The sequence below is a fragment of the Gavia stellata genome, chromosome 5 (assembly GCF_030936135.1).
Source record: "Gavia stellata isolate bGavSte3 chromosome 5, bGavSte3.hap2, whole genome shotgun sequence".
Taxonomy (NCBI): Eukaryota; Metazoa; Chordata; class Aves; order Gaviiformes; family Gaviidae; genus Gavia; species Gavia stellata.
Window position 1 is genome coordinate 388337 of NC_082598.1, and position 19362 is coordinate 407698.

Consider the following 19362-nt stretch of genomic DNA (forward strand, 5'->3'; position numbering starts at 1 on the left):
GGCGCTGCGGGGCAGCACGGGCTCTCCCGGCTGCTCGGCGAGGCCGGGAGCTCGCTGCCCTTTGCAAGCTCTGCTAAAGAAAACAGAAGTAAAATAAAGAGGTTTCTGTCGCTCGGCTCTTGTCCCCTGCCAAAGATTGTCACACCGCGGAGCCGGTGAGTTCGCGGGGCCGGGAGCAAAGTCCGCAGCAGCCCCCGGAGCTGCCAGCCCTGCCACTGCCCAGCGCTGCCCGCAGGGAGGGCCCGGGGCGGCCAAAGGGCCGGGGCACCTCTGACTCCTCGACCTTCACAGATCCCCGCTGCTGCTGCAGAGGCGGCGAGGAAGAAACTTCCGCCAGCAAGACACGAAGCAAAGCATGGGGAAGCCGGGACGCCCTGTGCTTTGGGGCAGCCCGCCGGCACGCTGCCCGGGCAGGCAGCACCCGGGATGGTCACACGTCACACCAACAGCCTGCAGGACATTTTTCAGCTTGCAGCCACACGCAGCCGCGTACCCTGCAGCTGAGTTGCCACCAAACCAGAAAGGAGATTTAACGGGGTGAAATGCCTGCGTGGTTTTACCGCGTGAGCTCTTCCTGGGGTTTGCCACCACCCCGTGTCCCCGGGCTGCGGTGCTGGCCCAGGTCTCTGCCCTCGGAGGCACAGCCGCCTCCAAGCCACTCTGCCTGTGCAGCCCAGCCTGGCTGCACCCCGGTTTTGGCCGTGACGGTGTGGGGTGATGCTCAGGGACAGCTGAGCTCAGGGATGGCTCATCTGGGGTGGGAACCCGGTGCCGGGGACATGCCGGAGGCTTTTGAGGCCGGCATGGCCAGCGAACAGCAGCAGCATGGGACCAGTGGTGCTCGTCCAGAGGCTGCGGGGTCCCCAGGAAAGCTGGACCCATTCCTGGGCCGAGCTGCTGAAACCCCCAGAAGGGGCCGGCTGGGAGCGTGCCTGGGGAAGGGCTGTCCTGCGTCCCCAGGCTGCCTGCTCCGGTCGGGAAGACGGGGACCTCGAGTCAGGGCTGCTCCGGGGGGACGGGGTGGGCAGGGGTCTGCCTGGACGCCCACCCCGCCGTGCAGCCACCCCCAGGCTGCAGCCTCCTCCATCTCCCCACATGCTCTGGGTGCAGCACCGCACCCTGGGGTCCCTCACTGGGGCTGCCCCCCACCCTCGTGAACCCCTCCAGCAGGTCCCTGCTCCTGCAGGGACGTGGCTCCAGCCCCGTGGCGGAGCATCCCTGCGCGGCAGGACGGGGACCTTGGGGCTGCCCGGTGGGCATCGCCCCTCCTGCAGCAGCTGCCCTGGCAGGGGGTCCCCGGCCAACGTGGGCGAGCAGCCCCGGAGTGGCACAAGGGACGCAAAGCTCAGTCTTCTGTCTGCTCTGCCCCTCCCTAGGTACGATCCCAGCGAGCCCTTTCCTGCTGGCTGTCCCTCCTCTGCTCCCGGAGGCTCTGGAAGTCGGAGGGGACCATGGACCATGCCATGCTAGGGCTGCTGCACTGGGCAAAGGTCCTCAGCCAACCTCCAGCCCCAGTGGGACTCTGTCCCCCAGCCACACCCCGGTGCCCCGTCCAGGCCCTGTCCCCGTGCCCTGGCCGGACCCCGCGCCCCAGCCATGGAGCTGCCGAGCGCCTGCAGCCACCCGTGCTGGTTCCTGCTCACGCTGCTCCTGGGGCTGCTCCTCTGGGCCAGGAGGAGACGCGCCTGGGACCCCCGCAAGTGTCCCACCGACCTGACCGGCAAGACGGTGATTGTCACCGGAGCCAACAGTGGTGAGCGGGGACTGGTGGCACCGGAGCACATGGGCTGCAGGGGTCAGGTGGGGCTAGGGGGGTGCAGGACCCTCTGGCTGCAGGGCTGCGGGTCCCGCCTGCCCATGAGACACAGCCACCCTTCTTTTGCAGCCAGAGCCGGGGGTGGCGGCAGCTCCCTGCTCCCCAGGGACGGAGAAGGGGCCGGGGGCACACGCGTGGGTGACAGTGTGACAGCACGGTGCTGTGGGGCGACCCACAGGAGACACAGGTCCCCCTTCTCCAGCTGCTGGACCGCAGCCCCTGCTTTGATGGCACAAATGGCTGCAGGAGTGGCCGGTGGCCAGTCCCTGGGTGTGCACGATGAGCCCCTGGCACCCTGTGCCCACGGCACGCTCACGCCTGCTGCCCTCAGATGTCGTCTGCACCGCGCTGACCACCGGCCGCTGCGCCGTGTGCTCCGGAGGTGGTCCCCGGTGAGCCGCCCCGGCCGGCCGGTGTCCTCTGCCCCGGAGCAGCTCTGCCGTGCTGGGCTTTCGGCAGCCCTGTGCCTGCAGCCCCTGCGCAGCCTCTGCAGCCGGACTCTGCCCCAGCCGGGTTAATGACTGACAGCCAAGGCCACCGTGCTGCTGGCTGCGTGTCAGACGACCACCTGGGCACCATGCTGCACCGCAGCTGGAGCCGGAGCCGGACGCCGGGGATGGGGTTGCTGCTCCCACCCGGCATCCTGCGGCAAAGCGCGGGGTTGGGGCTGGCGCAGCCGGGGGCAGTGGGACCTGCAGGGCTGGGGGTGCAGCAGGACCCGTGTGTCGGGGTTAGGGTGTCCCCTCGCGTGCATTCACTGGGGTGTCCCCCTGCGTGCCCAGGGACAGGGTGGCTCCACATGTGCTGGGGTCCCCCCACCCCATGGCGCCTGTCGTTCCCGGCTGTTTGGGAGCACCGATGTGGAGCCACGCTGGCACAGCGCGGCCGGGTGGGTTCGGTGGCCGTGGCAGCCGTCCTGCCCATGTGGTCTGGGTTGAGCCACCGACTGAGCCATGGCGAGCTGCCACCGCCAGCTCCTTCCCGCACCCTGCAGCAGCCGTCCTGCCTCGTCCCCGTCTCTGTACAGCCACGCTGCGCTGCAGAGCCGGGACCCCGGCCCTGGGGTATCTGTCCCACTCTGCCCCCACGCTGACACCCCCCGCTCCAGCGCTGAGGCACCCTGGGTCCGGCGCTGGGCTCCTGGCAGCAGCTGAGCTGCCCAGGACGGGGTCCCCCTCCATTGCCCTGCCCTGCTCCTGGGGTTGTCCGGACCCTGGGGACAGGGGCACGGACCCCCAAGGACCCCTCACCGTGGGGACACAGCAGGGACCAGCCCGTGCTCACTCCGTGTGCTGCAGGGATCGGTAAGTGTGTGGCCCTGGACCTGGCCCGCAGGAACGCCCGCACCATCCTGGCATGCCGGAGCCTGGAGCGGGGCCAGGCAGCGGTGAAGGAAATCCGGGCAGCCACCGGCAACCCCGCGGTGCTGCTGCGGCTGCTGGACACCAGCTCGCTGGCCTCCGTGCGCGCCTTCGCCCAGGCTGTGCTGCGAGAGGAGAAGCGGCTGGACGTGCTGGTGAACAACGCCGGTGTCACTGGTACGCACTGGGGTCAGGGTCAGGTGTCTGCCGCTGCTGTCATGGCCCTCGTTGGGGTCCAGCTCTCCGTCCCGCTGTGGCAGGCGATGCCTGCCCGGTTCCTGGCCCCACAGCACCCCGCGCCCCCCTCTTCCAGGACTGCCCTTCGCCGTCACGCCGGAGGGGCTGGAGCAGACCTTCGCCACCAACTACCTGGGCCCATTCCTGCTCACCAACCTGCTGCTGGGTGAGCGCAGGTGCTGCCGGGGCTGGGGGGCTCCGGGGACCCCTCCGCGCTCACCCCCTGCTCCACGCAGACCTCCTGAAGGCGTCGGCGCCCGCCCGCATCGTCAATGTCTCGTCCTTCCGGCACAGCGCCGGCACCGCCGACTGCCGCTACCTCACCGGGCAGGAGCGGCTCAGCGGCTTTGATGCCAACTACAACAGCACCAAGCTGATGAACGTCCTCTTCACTGCAGAGCTGGCGCGGCGCCTGCAGGGCACAGGTGGGTGCCGTGCCGAGCCGTGCCATACAACGCCCAGCTGTACCCTGCTGGGCTGTGCCATGCAGCTCCTGGGGAGGTCTTCACCCCGGGGCCATCCACCCGTCCCAACCACCCTGTGCTGCTGTGCCGCGACGCAGGGGCCGCACGATGGGGCTGAGGGGTCTCAGCCAAGGGAGAAACTCCCTGGGACCCCCCACGTCCCCTGTGGGTGGCAGAGCCCCGGCCAGGGATGGCCACGTCCCCTGGGGTGGCCCTGGTGCCGGGGCACAGAGGAGCCCCTGCTCTGAGGCAGGGCTCAGGGCTGTCCCGCTGCTCCAGGTGGGATGGCAACGAGGGATTTGGGCCCCGGAGGCAGGGGACAGGGTGGAAGCAGGGCCCTGCCCGTGCCGGGGTCCCTGCGGCCCCAGCCCTGCCCCTGGCACGGTGCTGACGGTGCGGCCTGGCAGGGGTGACCGCCAACGCCCTGAGCCCCGGCGTGGTGAGCACCAGCATCATGCGCCACTTCAGCTGGGCCGTCCGCGCGCTCCTCGTCCTCATCCGCCCCTTCATAAAGGTGAGCGGGGACAAGCAGTGGGGCCAGATCCTGTCCGGAGCCCCCATCCCCAGTGGAGTGGGGTGGTTGGGGGTCGGCCGGGCCCCCTCCTCACCCCCCATCACCCGGCAGTCGGCGGAGCAGGGGGCCGTCAGCACCATTTACTGCGCCGTCTCTGAGGAGCTCTCGGGCATCACGGGCAAGTACTTCGACAGCGACTGCGGGCTGGCGCTGCCCTCCATGGCCGCCCGTGACGCCGGCCTTGCTCGCAAGCTCTGGGAAGAGTCGGAGCGGCTGACGGGGCTCACCAACGGCCCCCGGCACTGAGCCGGCGGCAGCTCTGCGTAGGGACAGGGCAGCGGCTGTGCCACCCAGTGCTGCCAGCCGCTGTGCCAGGGTCCCCGCAGCTCCCCCCGACACGAGGCCGGATGCTGCCAGGGGGACGCTGGGTCTGGCGCCATCCGGGCGCGGGGAGCTGCACCAGCCCCAGCAGTGCCAGCACCCCGAAGTGCAGCAGAGGGGGCTCACCCTGCCTGAGCCACTCCCCCAGCCCCACAGGCACAGCCCCTTCCCAAAAGGGAGAGTGGCCACAAGGCCCAGCCATGCCAGGACAGCCACCGTGATGGGGCATAGACCGTGCCACGGGCCGCAGTGTAACTCCTTTATTAAAGAGCCTTGTGCAACCAGTGCTGGCTACTCCCAGGTGATGTCCAGGTCCAGCCGCTGCTTCCGCACCGCCTGCAGGAAGCCGTCGTAGTCCCGCCGGTGGATATCCCGGCAGTGGGACACGTCCAGGCAGCGCAGGCAGCCCTCGGAGGCCAGCAGCAGCCACACGGTCTGGCCGGACACCTGGCTCTCGGCCAGCGAGAGCTCCTGCAGCTCGAGCAGCGGCGGCCCGGGCGCTGCCAGCACCGTCTCAAACACCGAGTCCAACGGGAAGGGGACGCTGATCAGGCGGAGGGTCTGCAGGCACGGGGCATGGCACAGCAGCGAGGCCAGCGTGGTGCGCAGCGCCAGCCCGTGCCGGGCTGGGAAGACGCCAGTGGTGCTGGCCAAGGCCAGGGAGAAGCTCTGGAGCTGGGGGAGGCTGCAGGGCAGCAGGTCAGTGTCCCAGCAGAGCGGCTCGGCCGGGGTCTCCCCATCGGTGTCGGCGTCCGGTGGGGCGTGCAGCTCGGCGCTGAAGGCCTGCAGGCCGGGGCAGCTGGCGAGCAGGGCAGCCAGCGAGAGCTCGTCCTGGCAGCAGAAGCCGTGCAGGGCCAGGGTCTGCAGGCGGGGGCCCAGGCTCCGTGCCAGCGGCAGCACCTCCGCCAGCGCCCAGCCACGCCGCCCGGTGCAGCCCAGGGTCAGCCGGGCCAGGCAGCCCCAGCTCAGCAGCTCCCAGCCGCCCGCCGGGCCCGGGCCGTCCCCCAGCCACACGCTGGCCTCCTCGGCTTGGGGACAGATGGCGTGGACGGCGGCCAGGGCGGGCTCCTCCACCTCCTCCACCCGCCGCAGGGGCAGGGTGAGCCGGGGGCCCCCCGGGGCAGCCCCCCGCCACCGCGCCAGCTCCTCCAACGAGGGGAAGCCCTCGGCATCCTCTGTGCCATCCAGCTGCTGCCCGTGGAGGAGGCGGAGGGCATCCGGCACAGTGCTGTGGGCCAGGAACTCCAGGCGTGGCAGGGCCAGCAGCAGGAAGGCCAGCGCCGCTGGCATGCCGTCCCCAGCAGGCTCCAGGCCGCGGGCCAGCAGGACATGGAGCGCGGGGCAGCAGAGGGACCGCGCCAGCGGGTCGTAGGCCAGGTGCCGCAGGGCGCGGGGGGACACCTTCTTGCAGCAGGACACATCCAGCTCCTGCAGGCGCTGGCAGCAGGAGCCCACGGCCGAGAGCACCTGGACGTTGGCCTGCGTCTCCGCCAGCCCCAGCCGGCTCAGCCACGGCAGCCCCTCCGCCAGGTCCACCAGCACGTCCACCGACAGCCGGCTGCAGCCGTGCAGGTCCAGGGAGCTCAGGCTCTGCCGCCAGCACACGGAGCCCCCTCAGCAGGGTGGGGCGGAGGGGACCCTGACACCCCTCCGCCCCCCCTGCACGCACCCACGGAGGGTGGGCACCCCCTGCCCCGCACCCCCGGCCGGCTGACCTTGCAGCGCAGGGCGACGAGCTGGCCGATGGCGTTGCTGGCGAGGCCGGGGCAGGGGCGCAGGCTCAGCTCCCGCAGGTGAGGCAGCAGGAGCAGGTGGAGTGCCGCCCGCGTCAGGCGCCGGCTCTCGCCCAGCAGCCGGATCAGATCCTGCACCAAGCTGCTGGCTGCGGGGGAGGGCGGGGGTCAGCAAGAGAGCCCCAGCACAGCTCGCCCGTCCTCCTCCTCGCAGAGGGGCTCCCCGGACCCCACGTCTCACCCAGGTCATTAAAGGGGCCCATGACGAAGCGGAATTGGTACTCATCCAGGTAGTTCTCGCTGTAGTCCTTCACCCAGACGCTCTGCATGTGCCGGGCCAGGCTCTGCAGGCAGAGGTTGCGCAGCGCCGGCACCTCCTTCCTCCTGGGCATCTGGCTGCTGCGGGGGAAAGGGATGGTCAGGCACAGCACTCCCGGCCGGCCAGGTCGGAGCTGCCCATGGACCCCAGCAGGCACCGCGACTTGTCAGGGCCTGAGTTTATTTTTGGTACACTTTAATCATTTCTGCAAAATTGGTTAAGAAAGTCCTGCCGCAGCGTGTGCCGACTCAGCCAACCTGGCTGTGCCACAGCATGGCCCACGGTCAGGCGTCTGCTCTGCCCGGGGCTTGGCTGGGGTCAGTGAGCTGCATGGTGCTGTTTTTGGTTTTGCTTGGCTTTGTGCACCGGCACGGTGGTTTACCCCCAGGAGGAAACCCCACCGTGACCAGAGAGGGCTAACCAGCACGGTTCGCTGCGGCACAGCACACCACGAACCCTCTGGCAGAGCAGAGGAGGGAGTGGGACAAACTACCCCCAGCAGCCCCTCGCCAAGGGGGACACCCCAAACCTCACCACACGCACCTCCCGGCAGGCAGGTCAGGCACCGGCAGCTGGCTGTGGCAGCACCGAGGACAGGAGAGCACGGCACCGGGAAAGGGGCAGGTGCCGGGAAGCTGTGGAGAAGTGTTAATCATGGTGTTAATTGGGACTGGCAGCACTTGGGTAATTGCACTGTGTTAGTATCCCCCCAATTAAGACAAGAAACGAAGGGCTGTATCTCGATGAAACAACTAAAACATCGGCCGGACTAACACTCAATCCCTGGATCCATAATCTCGGGAGATCCCAGCGGGCTGGGGAGAGGTTAACTGGGATGGGGAGGGCTTCGGAAGTCCTGGCAATTGGAGAAAGGCAAACACCAGCCCTGCCTGCAAGAGGGCCCGGGCCGGCGGGCAGGTCAGACCCCGGGGAGCAGGAGAAGACCCTCTGGGAAGCCACCTCCAGGTACACGATGAGTGAAAACGCGGCAGCCGGCACGGATGGACCACGGGCAAACCGTGGCGCAGCCTCCAGCCGGGTGGACGGCCACGAGGAGACAAGCAATGTGGGCGCACGGAGGGCAGGGGCTGCGTCGCACCAGAGCCCTGGACGCGGCCTGCTGGCAGGCAAACCGGTGAGATACGGGCAGTTTCGTGGGCAGTGGGGACGGAAAATCGGCCGCGCTGCCGGGATCAAAGTGTCGAGACCAGCGGGACACGGGCTATCACCGCAGGGATCGATACCAGGGCCACTCGCCGCCAGCCCACCGCCTGCCCCGCAACCCCCCGCCGGTGTGGGGCTGCTGGCCGGGGAGCGGCTTCGCCGAAATTGGTGCGGGAGAGGACGGATCCGTCCCTCCTGCGGCACCTGTGGTACCCCACCCAGACGCCGTGCCCGGTTCAGGGATCACCGGGACAGGAGATGGGGCGGCCGTGGGAGAGGCCGGAGTGGGGGGCTGCGCAGGCGGGGGGACGGGGAGGGTGGGGGATCCCTCCCCGGGGCTGCGGGGAGGAGGGGGCCAGCCCCTTCCCGGAGGGGCACCGGGACAGGGTTGAGCGGGGAAATTCCCCTTAGGTACAAGGGAGAAGTTCCTCTCCGCACCGGCGGCTTCGGGGACCCCCTCCTCGGGGGGCGGGGGGGGCCCGAGCCACCCCAGGGCCGAGGCCCTGCTCGGGACAGAGACCGCCGAGGCTCTGCCCCACCCCGGGGGCCGCCTCCCCCGGCCCCCCGTCACTGCGCTGGGGACGGGGAGCCGCTCCCGGCCCTGCGCTGCCCCATGGACCGGGATCGGGCCCCGACCCGCCGCGGGGGGGGTGGGCAGCCCGTCTCCATGGCAACGGGCCCGGGCCACTCCCGGGACCAGCCCTCCGCCTCGGCGGGGACCGGGCCTGCGCCGCTGCCGGGCCGGGAGCACTTACCGGCGGCTCCACGTCCCGTCCCGCTTCCTCCTCCCGTCCGGCCCGGCCCGGCCCCACCTCCCCGGCGGGCGGGACCCGGCCCCACCATTACCGGCGCCGGCGCGGCCCCCGCCCTGCCGCGCCCCATTCTGCCGGGCACAAGGCGCCCCTCCCGCTAGGCCGCGCCGCTCTCTGCGGTCTGGTCCCGCCGCCGGCGGGCAGAGCCGCCCCGCCGTCCCTCGCCGACACCGGCGGCCCGGCCCGCTCCGCCGCCCCCCTGCCCCTTCTCCCCCGCCATAGCCTGCCCTCCCGCCCGCGCCCAGCCGGCTTCACTCCTTCATTACGCATGCGCTGCTGGCAGGCCCCTTCCGCCCTCTGAGGGCTGCCCCACACCATGCCTGACGCCAAGCTCGGCCGGCCAGCGCGGGCGGGCGGTGCGGCGGCGCGGCGGGCAGCCCGGAGGGGCCTAGCGGGGGCTTCGCGGGCGGGCGGGGGCCGCTGGCTTCCGAGAGCGGGAGCCGGTGAGCGGCGCTGGGGAGCGGCCGGGCGGCAGGTACCGGGTGCGGCCTACGGGCGGGCTCTTCGGGACGGGGGGCGCGGGGCCGGGGCTCCTGAGGTGGGGATGGGGTTCCCCCCGCCCCAGTGTGTGTGTTTTGGGTGGGGGGGAAGGTGTCGTGTCGGTGCGGGGGTGCGGAGCGTCCCCCGCTCCGGGGGGGTGATGGGGGGCTGTGTGAGGGGTGACCGGGGGGTGCTTCTCCCCCCCCGGCCCGTGGGGTGTGTGTGGTTGGGGGGGGCATTCCCTCGCCTGGGCTGCGGGCTCGGTGTTGGGGCGCTCCCCGCTCAGTGGAGCGGAGGCCGAAGGTCGGTGCTGGGAGACCCCAACCCCCATGGGGGTCTGGGGGGGGGGAGTGCTGGGGGACCCCCGTCCCCACGGCGTGTCTGTCGGGGCGGGGGGCAGTGCTGGGTGGGAGCGCTCGCAGGTACGGGGCAGGGCTCGGTGCAGCCTCTGTTGCCCCTGGCCGTGGGGTAGCTCAAGGCCCCCCGTTCCCTGTCCCCCCGCCACCGCAGAGGCAGGGAGCAGCTCTGCGGGGAGTGGTGTGTGGGGAGGGGGAACACCCGTCCTGGTGGGCGCTGAGCCCCCCACCCCGGGGTCCCTGCTGCCGGCACCGGGCTCCAACGGGCAGCGTGGGGCTGGCGGCGGTGCCGCCTGTGCCCTCGCCGCAGGCAGTGCCTGTGCTGCAGGCAGAATCTTTGCTCCCCTCCCCTCCTCTGGAGCCCCTCGGCGGGCCGCAGCGCTGGTGGGGAAGGCTGGGCAGCCGTTTGATGTGGCATGAGCACCTGCAGCTGTGACAGCATTGCCCGGCTCCGGGGGTAGGTCGTTTGGAAGAAGGAAAGCTTCACAGGTCACGGCAGCGGTCGCCTGCGGACCAGTGACTAAGCACGTGAGCCCTCTGTAGAGACAAAGATTCCGTTTTATGCAGCTATTTCCAGCAGCAAATGTAAAGACAGGTGAGAGCAGGTCCGGGAGGTCAGTGTGCCGTGAGGAACGTTACAGAAGCAGAGCTGTCTGTATTCAGAGGCACTCACATTAAACTGTTTTTCATAAAAAGTAAGTGTTGTCTTTCACTTCCATCAGCTGCTGTTTGTAGCTACAGGTTTTGGGGTTTGCTTCCAGTGTAGTTCACCTTTTTCCTCAGTGTGGTGCTGGAAACCTTCAGTCCATCTGAGAAATGGTGGCTGGCTTCCTTGCGCGGGGTGTGGCGGAAGAGTTTCATGACAGCCTCGCGTGGGATGAGGGAATCTGCACCACAGGAGAAAAATAACACAGTCACTCTGGAAACTCCTCTGCGAGTACAGTAAAGAGAGAGCTCGTTTCGCAGTTGTAACCCTTAACGTTAACTTTAAACGTTGGCTGAGCTGTAGCTTCCTATTTGTGAAACAGGAGAAAATCTTGCTTCCAGCCCCTCCCGGCAGCACGTACCGCTCGCAGAGCTGTTCTGACCTGTGAAGGTTTCCATGCTGGGGAACGGGGAGTTCCTACAGATAACCTGCATCTTCCCCATCCGGATGAAATTTTGGTTCTAAATTAAAGGTTGAGCCAAAACGTTACTAGAAATGAAGATTTGAGAAATAGCATTTAGGAAGGACTGTAAGTCGCACAAACTGAAGGGGTCAGCTATCGGATTGGAAAAAAATGGGATTTGGAGGAGGGGCAGGAACGACTCAGCCTTTGGATAATTGATAAGTGGGCTAATTTGCATGTGTGTGTATGGCTGTTTAGTGGCCAAGAAGAAAAGCGGAATTGTAATAGCCAGATATTTCCTTTCATATCGTCTAGTAAAGATACAGTATAGCTCTTCTAGCTAGGAATTACTCTGTTGGGTACATGAGAGTACGAACTAGAGCCCTTGTTAGCAGAATATTTGAATAATTGCCTGGTCAAATTAAGACTGGGCTGCCTACCTCGGTTTGTAGTCCACGAGGTTGTAGGGTGTGTGTTAAAAGCTGCGCATCTGCCCACGTGTAACACTGGTACCTCGCGTTGCTCTCTTTAATCAGTATCATGAATTTTTCTGATTAATGCATTCACATTTGTGTTTGAAGGAATCAGTTTTCTCCTCTGCGATGCGAGGGACACAAGCCCCACGTTTGAACTGTGTCACGGGTTGTCCCTCGCACTCGGCCCAAGCGTACCGTGGCTGTGGTGGTAGTGCCTCGCTCTGTGCCGCTGGCGCTGCCGCGGTGTCACCCCACGGCTGCCGTGGCCTTGTGCTGGGGCGGTGGAAGAGCCAGTCCTGCGCCCCGACAGTGCAGAGGGGTGGATATGTAAAGGAGAGCGCCGTGTCTTTGTTCCGAGGGTAAAGCAGCGCTCCAAGAGGGAGCGAACCCTCGGAGCGGAGACTGGCCCTGGCGCTGCTGTGCTCCCGTCCCAGAGGCACCAGTGTAATCCCTCTTCCCCGCTCTCCAGCCTCCCCCAGAGGAGTTTACCCAAAACATTTGCCAGGTGCGTGTGAGCTGAGGGGCTGTGCCGGGCTTTCGCTATTACGTGGGGCTTTTACTGCGTCGGGGCAGTAAGTTTTGGAGGAGAGCGAAGAACAGGGTGGTGACGCGCTCCTGTTCTGTGGCAGCTGAGCCGTCTGGGGGTCGTCCCCTGCGGCTCTGCCAGATGAGAGCCTCTGTTGGGTTCTAAACCTCTTCTCAAGAAATTAAATCTTTCTTTGTGCCTTTGCTGACAATACCATATTTCAGTAAGCCATGGCTCGTTTCACAGACAGGGTAAGCTCCTGCAACAGGCACCAAGCGAAATCCCTCTGCGCGTGGACTCGTTGCGTTCTGCAGCGTTGCAGAGACGAGCACAAAAACTCAGCGCAGCGCTTTCTGTTTTCCCTTTTTGTTAACAAAAACTCCCAGTTCGTTTACGTTCGGCACGCGGTTCCCCGAGCATGCCTGGTGGAGCTCTCTGACATGAGCCATTGACTTCACCAGGAAGGGCTGGTCTTTAAATAGGATGTGGGTGTTATGTTTTTTAAGATCCTGTCAAGGTCTTGGCGTGTGACCTTGGACCAATTTCTTCTTTCCTTTCCTTTCTCCCTCAGTTCCCAAACATGAAGCTGAGACTGTGACCTACTTCACAGGCGCTCAGGAGGGTGTCTTGCTAAATTAAACGCGAGGCACTTTTAAGTTCCTTTGAAACGTTTGAGGGGGAGCAATGAGCAATTTTTATTTGTTTATTTTTAATAGAAGGGAGGCTTCAGGAGCTACAGCACTGGGAGCTGAGGCTTTCCTTTGGGTGGTTGTGTTGTACGGATGCACCATAAAGCCCCAAATCCCACGCGGGACTCGCGGAAGCGGAATTGTGTGGGCTTTTGCACCCATTCCTGAAGAGTTTGCAAGTCTGTCTCGTTTGTTTGAAAAATCCCTCAAGAATGCAAAACAGTAAGGAAGAAAACGAACCGTAAAACGCACGCGGGGCTGTCATTAGCTGGGCACGCAGCTCTCCAGCTCGACCTTCCTCTTGGCATGATGAGGAATGCTGTGCTGCCGGGTTTTTGAATGATTGTTTTTTACGGATTGTAAAATGCCTCGCAGCCCCAGATAATGCCACCGCAGGCTGGTGAGCGGGGCGTCGTGCCTCGCTGCGGGTGCCCTCGGTTACCTGCCCGCTGAGGGAAAGGGGGCTTGCTGGCCAGAAATGCCGTAACAAGTGAAGGAGAGAAGTTTGTTAGGGATGATAATTGCTCAGAAAAGAAAGCAAAGGCTCTGTATGAATGCTGAAATGCACCAGCTGCTTTTCCAGCAGTTGATCAAAGTCTCCCAAGGAATGAACAGTTTTGGGTGTTCTGAATCTTTGAGCAGTAAAGCGGAGCAGGTGTATATTTACATCAGCTTTTCTTGGCATAATTAAACCCACTGAAGGCTAAATGACATGGACACGCTGATGGCCGGGACTTGATGGCTGTGGAAGGGTGCTCAGCTGTGAAATAATGAATGAATTGTTTTGATGGAGATGAGCTAAAATCGACTGACCTCCTCCTGCTACCGGGGAGCCGGGGCTGGTCCGCAGCATCCTTTGCTTTTCGGTCCGTTGCCATGGTTACCGTCTCCTGGCAGCGCTGCTGGTGTATCGATTGCAATCCTGAGCGTTTCGGGTTTAGCTAAAAAGAAAATCATTGAATTTGCGGTGTAAGAAACATCATGGGGAGCGTGCTCCCCCGTCCTCGAGCGGTGGCTGCCTGGCTGGGCTGCGGTGCTGCTGCGGCTGTAGCTGTGCAGTGGTGCAGCTGTGCAGGGCGCAGGCTCGCAGCGCCCGACCGCCGGGTCCTAGTGCCTTGAGTCGATTCTCGCTTGGGATTGGGGGTGCGTGCCCTACAGCGAGCCCAGCGCCGGGCTTGGGCGACGGCTGCGTCCCCTCCTCCGGCGGCCGGGGCACGCATGGGGCTGGCGTTTGGTAGCATCGCGTCGGACACCCGGTTCTGACAACCTGTTTTTAAATAGGCGAGGGGTCCGGAAAACCTTCTCCTGGTGCTTGGGTGGCGGCGTGGCCTTCAGCGGGAGAGCTGCTGTCGCATCCCGGGTGCTGTGCCAAGCGCTGGGGCACGGGGGGCATGAAGTTTGGGTGTTTTCTGCTTTCTCATCAGAGGTGTTGCCTATCCCTGCAAACCCTGTCTCTTATCATCAGGCAGTCGTGGTTCAAACACCAAACGCATGGGTTTATGTTGTTGACAAGCGACACAGGCTAAGGCGCTTTATTTTAGGTGGTGAACGCCTCTAATAGAGGGAGGGCTGCGTGGCTGGTCTGGCGCCTGCATCACTGCGGTCTGCAGCAGCCCGAGCTGTGGATGAGAACCTTCCTGCGCCGTAGGCGTATGGGGACAGGACGAGTGAAACTCCATGCTCCAAAAAGATCACGGTCTAAATATAAAATGGGACACGTTGGGATAGGGACGCATGGGAAGCACAAAGAATTAACGGGGGAGTACTGGTCAGTGTGGTGGGCTTCAGTCTCACTGTAACAGCACAGGATCTGTCATTCGTTATTGGATGTCATTGCAAAGGACAACTTTAATTAAGGTTTTTAATGGCTCAGCAAGACTTTTCCCTGTATTGTTGGCCTCGTATAGGGGGCTCTCAAGAGACAGAAATAAGATTGTACTCCCGCTATCAGTGCGGGAACAGGAGCTGGAGTTAAGATTTGCTTTGCCTCTTGCACCAGCTACAGGGCTAGAATTTGCCTTTCATATACCTGCCCGTCACGCTGAACCGTGCTGACTTCCATAACCGAGAGCAAACTCGGAGGAGGAGGGAGCTGGTACAGGTATAACTGGGCAGATCGAGTTCTCTTCGCAATCGTTCCACTTCTCAGGCAAGAATAGAAGAGAACCCAGGCTAACTTCCAGGTCACCTGCGGGAGTGCGCATAGCTTAGAGTTTAATTAAAAAAGCCTTAAACTCAGCAAACTCGGTCCGGATTTATATTGCCATGATAAAGACAGAACCCTGAAGTGCTGTTTTTAGAATTTCTTTTCTGAACAGAAGTTTGCTGGAAAACTAAGCTGCTTATAAATCAAAAAGAAGCTTTGCTGAAGCGATTTCATGGTGTGGTGTGTGTGTATATATATAAAATATAGACAGATACAATAAGATGGAGTTTTGCTCTTATTAAATAAATAGTGGGGAGTTTTCTGAAGGTTTTTAAACTTCCTGCCTAGTTTGCTTAAACTGAATAAGCTGGTGGTGTTCAAGCTACTCAACATGTGTACCGTTTCTTATCCCAGATTTCAGCAAAAAATCTGGATATTCTAAACTGAATATTCTTTGGCCTTTTTATGATAGCATCTCTGTAATGATGAGTATTACATCGAGAGTTTGGGCAGCTATGAGATGGTCATTGTGGGTCCTAACAAAGCTGTGGCTGCAAACAGCGTGCAGGATGGCCTGTGTCCCTGGGGAGGAAGGGTGCTGCGGCACTGGTGCCTTACCCATAAAGGGTGACGTGCGGAGGTCTGTAAGTAACGTTTGCCCCTTTTTTTGCAGGTGAATGAAGATTGCCCCAAACTTGGGCAAGAACAACCTTGGTGTGTGAAGTATGCCCCAAGCTGATCTAGTTCAGTCTCCCACGCGAATACACATCTCCTGAGATCCTCTGAATTGGATTTGTGAACAAACGCACAGGCGGTTTTTACGGTACGTGTTATTACCTCGTAAATAGCTAAATGCCTGAGAAGGGGCTGCGCTGGGGTTACTGCTCGCTGCACTGGTCCCTTCCCTGGTGCGCCGGCCCCTGCTCCACACACTGCCTTTGCCTGACCTCGTCCTTGCTCTCGGGTTTTGTCTTTTCAGCGCCAAGGGCGCAAGGAGGTCTGCTAGAACCGTCCCTGCTTGGGACGCACAGTGCCCTTTTATAACAAGACATTTTCTTGTCGGTACTCTAAAAGGTGAGGTTCGATCCGGAGGCTGGTAACCTGCTTGCCCAGTAGCTGATGTTGCTTGGGAATAAACTATGTCAGTGGTCTGTCACAGGCTTGGGGTTTATCGCTTGCGAGATGAACTGGGCAGGAGCTGCCTTGAGTGCAGCTGAGGATCAGGCAGTAAGAAGTCAGACCGTAGTCTTTTTTTAAGGCTGACGTTTCCTATGATTTGCTAAACTAAATTTATTAAAGGAAGTTGAAACAGTAAATTTATTTCAGAGCTTCAGCAGGAATCAGAGAATGGGGTATGTTGTTGTGGGAAAGGGGATGCTGTAGTTTCCGGTAGCTGTGGCAGCCTCTGGAAGTGCCAGGAAGATTTATTAATCTTATTTATTTTATTTGGTTGAAACAGCAGTTCATCCAAAAATGACAGTGTCTGAGTTTGGAGAAAAAATTAAATTGTTTTCTTCTCTATAGAGCAGGCTTTGGGCCGAAATCTACTGGTTCTACAGAGGCTGCAGCAGCCAACGGCCAACTTCATCTTACTGATATTTTTCTTGTTTGCACCGATTGCTTAAGTCTGTCGCTACGTGCTTTAATTACAGAAAGCGTTCCATATCCCCATGTAACGCAGTTTCAGTTAACTAATAAAGCTACTGTCTGACCTTGGCTTCTTGTCTTTCCGTCAAGTTTTAATTTTCATCCAAAGTCCATGTAGTAAACAAGAAATGAAAACAGAACATGGTGAATGGTGCTACGTAACTTTATTAGGCTAAGAAACAGCTAATCTCCTTGAAGGTGTTGATGTTATATCCTCCCGGTCGGCAAAACAGTGATTTTAATGTTCATCCTACATCTGTTCACAAACTCATTTTCAAAGGCTCTTGCTTTTTCGTTTAAACTTATTTCAGTACGGGTTTAGGAAATCTCAATGCAAAGGAGTTGGTACGTTTTACATCCTCGCTGTGGTCTGGGGCTGAAAAGACCCTCCAACGCTGCAGCCAAGCAGCCTCCACGCGTCCCCCACCTTCTGACCGCAGCGTCCCAGCTGTGAGGGTGGGAGGAGGAGGATGGGTAGGGGCTGTGCCTTTTGGCAGACAACAGACCCGCTGGTAGAGTTGGGAAAAACAGGGATCTGGGCTCGGAGGCGTGTCCTCCATCGACATGTGGGTATGGGAAGCTGGTGTCCCCGAGCGGGAGGGAGCGCAGAGCCCTCGGGTGCCGTGGGGACGGTGGTCCCTGGCTGGGCTGGGCTCCCGGCCAGCCTGCTCCAGCAGCATGCATTGGCTCCCAGCGTGGTGCTCCCGGCCGGCCGGCAGCCGCAGCAGGAGGGGAGGGTGGCAGCGGTGGCTCCCCTGGGGCTTAGGGTGCTCAGCGGGGTTCCGGCACTTTCGGGTGCTGGGCTCCGGCACTTTTGGGCGCTGCTGTCAGGATCCCTTCCTTGTGTCTTGCCCTCGGAGGGAACAAGTGTTTCTTGCTGCTGCCGCAGCTTTTCCCTGGCAGCCGCCTGGCTGCTGGCTTCGGGGAACGGCCGGTTAGGGTGGCTTGGGGGGTGCTGAAGTTTGGCATCTCCCGAGGGCAGGTGTGGGTGGCAGAGGTGCTCCATCAGCACGAGGTGCAGGTGGCTCTGCTCTCGTTCCTGCCCTGTTTCAGTAGCTGTAGGATTTCTGTGTTCTGTGGGGAGCTTTCAAGGGGCGCTGGTGGAGCGTCGCTGGCAGTCATTACCGCCTGCCGTAGTTCCAGCCCTTCTGTAGCACCGCGTGTTTTAAGAGGCTCTTTTGAAATGAAGGCAGGTTCCAGCCTTGGCATTGTAGTGACAAGGGGAGAGTGTGCTTTGATCGCTGTGAGCCTGCCCATGCTCGAGCAAGTAGCTTGAATGTCCTCTAATGTTTTAATTTAGCTTTAAGTCACCTGAAATTGAGGCTTCTTCCCCTTTGTTGGCAGCTTTTGTATAGACTGCAGAGGCTTAAAATTGCCATGAACTTAATGTCCTTCTTGGGGTTAATCACAGGCTTGTTTTAAATGTAAAATGTTTTCAAGTTTTGCATAACTATTTTTAGCTTCGCAGTGAAACTGTAACAAGTCCCTAACTGGATATTAGAAATTCAGTATGTGTTCTTACTGGAAATATCTTCATTGCACACTCCATCGTGTTGCTTCATTCACCCGGTTTTGATTGCCATCACTGCTGCGTTTGTGAGTGACACCGAGGGGAAAGCAGGCAATTTGATGTTAGTCTGTTCATTGACGCCAGTGATGGGAGCGCGGGCGGGTTCGCGGTGCCCCGCCGACTGGTTGTCGCTCGTTGGGTACCGGCTGCTCAGCTGACTGGTAGAGAGGGCTCTGTGGGGACGCTTCGGGGGGGAAAAAGCATGTTTGTGGGGGGGGAAATGCCCTTGCGCTTCAGGTTTAAAGTGGAAAGCTCTCGGACCAGGGAGGAGGGAGAAATTAGCTGTGTAGCATTTGTAATTTTCTTTTTAAATGAAAAAATACTCTTCTAGCTACTGCTAGTCTAGCTGGGAGGAAAACCTTCCTGATATTCACTAGTTTTTCGCTTGTTTCAGCGTGTATCCTGTTATTCCTAGGGCTCTGTGGGAAGAACAGTGGTAAGTTCCCGTCCCCTGAGAGGGGGAAGCGTCCCACGTCACCCGTTCCCACGCTGCTGCAGGACTGTTCCCCCTTCTGCACTTTCTAAAGTCCCTGTGAGACTCTGTGGCTGTTTCCCAGTTTTCCCCGTACTTAGAGGAAGGGTTTCTTTAACTTGATTTTCCTGCTTGTTGTTCCAGCCTCTCCTTCGAATATAAACACAGCCGGCGCTCTGCTGGGGTGAGCACCCTTCAAATATTTGTGCAAGATGGCTGTGCCCTCTGTTTAGCCGAGGGCTGTGTCCACAGTTCTCATACGTCTCGTGCCGCAGCCAGCTGTTCCTCTGGCTCTGCCCCAGCCTCGGAGGCCCAGAGGTCGCACAGGAACACAGAAAAAACTTTGGTGTTTAGATTCCAGATTTCCTGAGTCTGTCCCGTGCCTTGATCACAGGAACCTTTTTCCTTTCGTATTAAACTAAATGTGTGAAAGCAGCCCGAATCAGCGCTTCCCCCGGGGCTCCTCCCATCCCCAACACCATTAACGGGTTTCTCTTGATACCAGGGGCGCAGCTCCGAGTTACCCACCCTGCGACTGTCCGATCCCAGGCGCGTGCTGACCTGCTGAGCCCCCGGGGTGGGCAGCTCCTGGGGTGGGCAGCCCATGCCTTGCAGGAGCACGGTTGGTCCCGTGTGCTCCAGCGACCCTGCCAGCCCCGCTCCTGCCCAACCGGGAGGTTTCCTGCCCCTGCAGCCCTGGCCGAGCAGGAGGGACGGTTGGCTACGGGGCAGCTCGCTGGCAGACCTCTCTCGAGCTCATTTGCTGCCGTCGCTCCGGGGCAGACAAGTGGCAGCCTCCGCTCCTGAGCCAGGACTGAAGCTGAGCTGTGCGCGGGGCTCTGCGGTCAGGCATGTGCCAGATTTCCAGCCTCCCAGAGACTCTGAAGTGCGCTGCTGCATCTCCTGGCCTGAGGGAAGAGGTCAGGGCTTGCCTGGTTCTGCAGAGGTGCAGCCTGTAGGTAGCTCCCTCGTTGCTAAAAAGAAAAAAAATAAAATACAATAAATGGAGTGGATGGCGTTCGTGCTGGGGAAGAACACGGGGCAGTGTCTGTGCTGGGTCAGTGCGAAAGTCCATCTTGGCCAGGAGCCT

General features: G+C 61.6%; 2 protein-coding genes and 1 long non-coding RNA gene across 3 annotated transcripts in view; 2 read left to right on the top strand and 1 right to left on the bottom strand.

Annotated features, from left to right (window-relative positions):
* Positions 1-1596: 1596 nt before the first annotated feature.
* LOC132317044 (retinol dehydrogenase 12-like) lies at positions 1597-4698 on the top strand. The gene is made up of 6 exons (XM_059817832.1): positions 1597-1753; positions 3115-3354; positions 3491-3580; positions 3651-3839; positions 4286-4392; positions 4504-4698. The coding sequence occupies exons 1-6, from the start codon at positions 1597-1599 to the stop codon at positions 4696-4698; spliced, it is 978 nt and encodes a 325-aa protein (XP_059673815.1).
* A 5479-nt stretch (positions 4699-10177) lies between these two features.
* On the bottom strand, positions 10178-13445 carry LOC132317139 (uncharacterized). The gene is made up of 2 exons (XR_009484016.1): positions 13251-13445; positions 10178-10524 (listed from the first exon to the last, which is right to left on the bottom strand). It is a non-coding gene; the product is annotated as an uncharacterized LOC132317139 (long non-coding RNA).
* A 1813-nt stretch (positions 13446-15258) lies between these two features.
* Positions 15259-19362, top strand: part of DCTN1 (dynactin subunit 1) — a 79360-nt gene continuing 75256 nt past the window's right edge. The window contains exon 1 of the mRNA XM_059817997.1: positions 15259-15406. The gene's annotated coding sequence lies outside the window, so the exon portion shown is untranslated. The remainder of the gene's footprint in view (positions 15407-19362) is intronic.